Raw genomic sequence first — 3201 nt, forward strand, 5'->3', positions numbered from 1 at the left:
CCTCAGTCTCTCAGGAGATACAGAGCTGACAGGGAGATTCCTTGTGGCTTTAGAGCACCACACAAGAAAAAGCCTGCTGTGGGCCAGTGTTTGTGAACATTTCTAAAGGAGTGATTGGCAACAATGAATACTTCCACTCTCCTCTTCTTTCCCTAGGTCTCCTGGTCTACGCCATTGCGCTACTGCCTGGTGTTCAAGACTAGAGTCATCATGCCCAGACCTCGGAAGCGTAGGCGATGCATGACTGAGGAAAATCCTGAGGCCCAAAGTGAGACAGAGGGCCTAACAAGTGCTCCAGTTTCAATAGGGGAAGAAGATTCCTCATCCTCTTCTACTTGTTCCTCTTCTTTCCCGTCTTCCTTTTCTTCTTCCTCTTCTTCCTCTGCTGTAACATCAGGCACCTCAGGGGAGGGCCTTGCTGCTTCCAGAGAACCAGTTCCTTCTCATAGCACCCCAGGAGCTTGCTCCTCCAGCACTGTCATGACTTCCTCTCCATGTAATCAGCTCAGTGCAGTGTCTGAAAGTGAGGAGAGTTCAGGCTCCTCAGAGGCCCTGCCATGTGATAATTCATTGCCTAAAGGTGAGCTAGATGTAAAAGTAGATGAGCTGGTAAAATATCTGCTCTTTAAGTATCTAATGAAGGAGCCGGTCACCAAGGCAGAAATGCTGAGTAATATCATTAAAGACTATCAGGACCACTTCCCTGTGATATTTAGAGAAGCCTCAGAGTGCATGCAGTTAGTCTTTGGCATTGACATGAAGGAAGTAGAGCCTGATGGCCACACCTATAGTCTTGTCATAGCCCTAGAGCTCACCTATGACGGGATGATGACTAATGCCCCAGGGCATACCAAAGACAGGCCTCCTGATAATGATACTGGGTATAATATTCATGGAAGGCAACTGTATCAGTGAGGCTATGATATGGGATGTGTTGAATAATATAGGCTTGTATGCTGGAGATGAACACTTTATGTATGGAGAACCCAGGAAACTCATCACTGATGATTTTGTTCAGGAAGGGTACCTGGAATACAGGCAGGTGCCTGACAGCGATCCTCCTTCTTATGAGTTCCTTTGGGGCCCAAGAGCCCATGCTGAAACCACCAAGATGAAAATATTGAGGTTTTTGACCAACATCAATGGAAGTGATCCCACACAATACCCAGTGTTGTATGAAGAGGCTTTGAGAGAAGAAGAAGAGAGGACCTAGTCTAGACTAGCCTGGGTACATGATACTACTACTCTGACCAGCAAAAATTCTAGTGCACTTACAGTTTCCAGCTCAGATAAGGTCAGGTAGAATCAGCGATCTAAGCAGTGGACCCTCATTCTAAAGGTGTTGGGAGGAGAGTGTGAACCATCCCACGCTTAATGTTCTATTTGGGTGACTCAGATTTTTCTTCTCTTAGTATTCTAAAATGTTGCTACATTTACTAGAAGGGTCATTAGGCTGAAATGTAAGCTTCCAGTTTGTATTAGTCATGTACTCACTGCTGTTTATCCATTTTGAAAAAGCATTGCTATTTTGTAAAACATGTTTGGATGTTTTCCATCTGATCCGTAATCTCTCACAGGACACCATTGTGTTGGAGTTGTTATTTCCTGAGTTATGGGAGAAACCTTGAAGAACAGAATAAAATTGTTAAAAATAAAATAAAAAGAACAATTAATTGTCACCTTATGATCTTTAGTATCTTATTATGGTTAATTAAATTCTAACCTAAAGAATGGACTTCCATTCTCCAAACTTTCATTAAGCATATGACCTTTGCAAGGGTACAAAGATTAGCAGTGTGTCATAGGTGGATCAGATCCATGCTTTCCTATAGATGGGGTGAAAATGAGATGTCCTCTCAGACCACAAGCACTAGTACAGGAGGAGGGGTGCAGAGGGGTCTTCTGGGGTGAGCAGAACCCCAGTTTTTGTTGCTGTAAAGCAAGACAGCTTGGAAGTCTGGGCTGTTTATTTAATGAAACTGCCAAGTAGTGAAAGCCAGGCCCTTGGGAGTTGTGACTGTCTTTACGCTGAGAGGAAGAAAAACTGATTTCAGCATTGTCTTTTAGAAGTGGATACTGCAGGGGAAATCAGACTGGAAGTTTTTAAGTGGTAGAACTTTAGAATAGCAAACACAGTCATTTCAAACCACAAAGCCAAAATATGCAGAGATGAGAGTTATGGCTGAGGACACCATGAGAACTGCATGGTTTGCTACAGCTCCCCCAAATGCTCACAATGAATTTCTGACACATAAGGAAGAATTGTGCAAGAGGCCTAGAACTCCTGGCCAGGACCTCTTCAGTCCACCTGGTCAGGAGAACCAGATCCCACTATTGAGATGACATTTTAATTCTCTCCAGTACAGTTTGGCTAACTGTGAGAAGACATTGTGTTTTTTGTTTGTTTTTTTTTTTTTTTAAGTTGCTAAATGATGTAATTAAGGAAGAAAAAAATCTAGGGAGAGAAGCTTCTTAATGATGGAGACTAATCTACACCCAAATTTTCTTTTTTTTAATTGTTTATTTTTTTATTAATTACACTTTGTATCCCATCTGTAGTGCCCTCTCTTTTCCCCTCCCAATCTCACCCTCTTTATTTCATCTCCTCCCATGCCACTCCCCCAGTCCACTGATTGGGGAGCTCCTCCTGCCTTCCCACTGATCCTTGCCTATCAGATTTTATAAGCAGTCGCTGCATTGTCTTTCTCTGTGCCCTGGTAAGGCTGCTTCCCCATCAGGGAGAGGTGATCAAAGAGTCAGGCGCTGAGTGTATGTCAGACACAGCCCCTGTCCCCCTTACTATGAAACCCACTTGGACACTGAGCTGCCATGGGCTATGAAATTGACCATTTAATTTTGATTTTCAAATTTTGTGGCATAAAGGCTTTTGTAGTAAGAATTAATGATTGTTTTATTTCCTCAGTGTCTGTCATTATGTCCCCTTTTTTTGTTTCTGGTTTTTGATGATTTGGATACTTCTTCTCTGCCTACGAGTTAGTTTGGCTAAAGGTTTGTCTATCTTGCTGATTTTCTCAAAGAACCAGCTCTTGGTCTCATTGATTATTTGAATTGTTTTCTTTGTTTCTAATTCATTGATTTTAGCTCTGAGTTTGATTAATTCCAATCATCTACTCCTCTTTGGTTTGTCTTCTTCTTCTTCTTCTTCTTCTTCTTCTTCTTCTTCTTCTTCTTCTTCTTCTT

The 3201-nt window shown here is 42.2% G+C and overlaps 1 protein-coding gene across 1 annotated transcript; it reads left to right on the forward strand.

The window, feature by feature from the left end:
- The first annotated feature begins 210 nt into the window (after positions 1-210).
- On the forward strand, positions 211-1213 carry LOC129678093 (melanoma-associated antigen 10-like). The gene is given in 2 exon segments (XM_055608774.1): positions 211-840; positions 842-1213. Coding segments are annotated over 2 exon segments (1002 nt in total).
- Positions 1214-3201: the final 1988 nt, after the last annotated feature.

This window comes from Psammomys obesus, unplaced genomic scaffold, assembly GCF_907164565.1.
Source record: "Psammomys obesus unplaced genomic scaffold, mPsaObe1.curated_primary_1811, whole genome shotgun sequence".
NCBI lineage: Eukaryota > Metazoa > Chordata > Mammalia > Rodentia > Muridae > Psammomys > Psammomys obesus.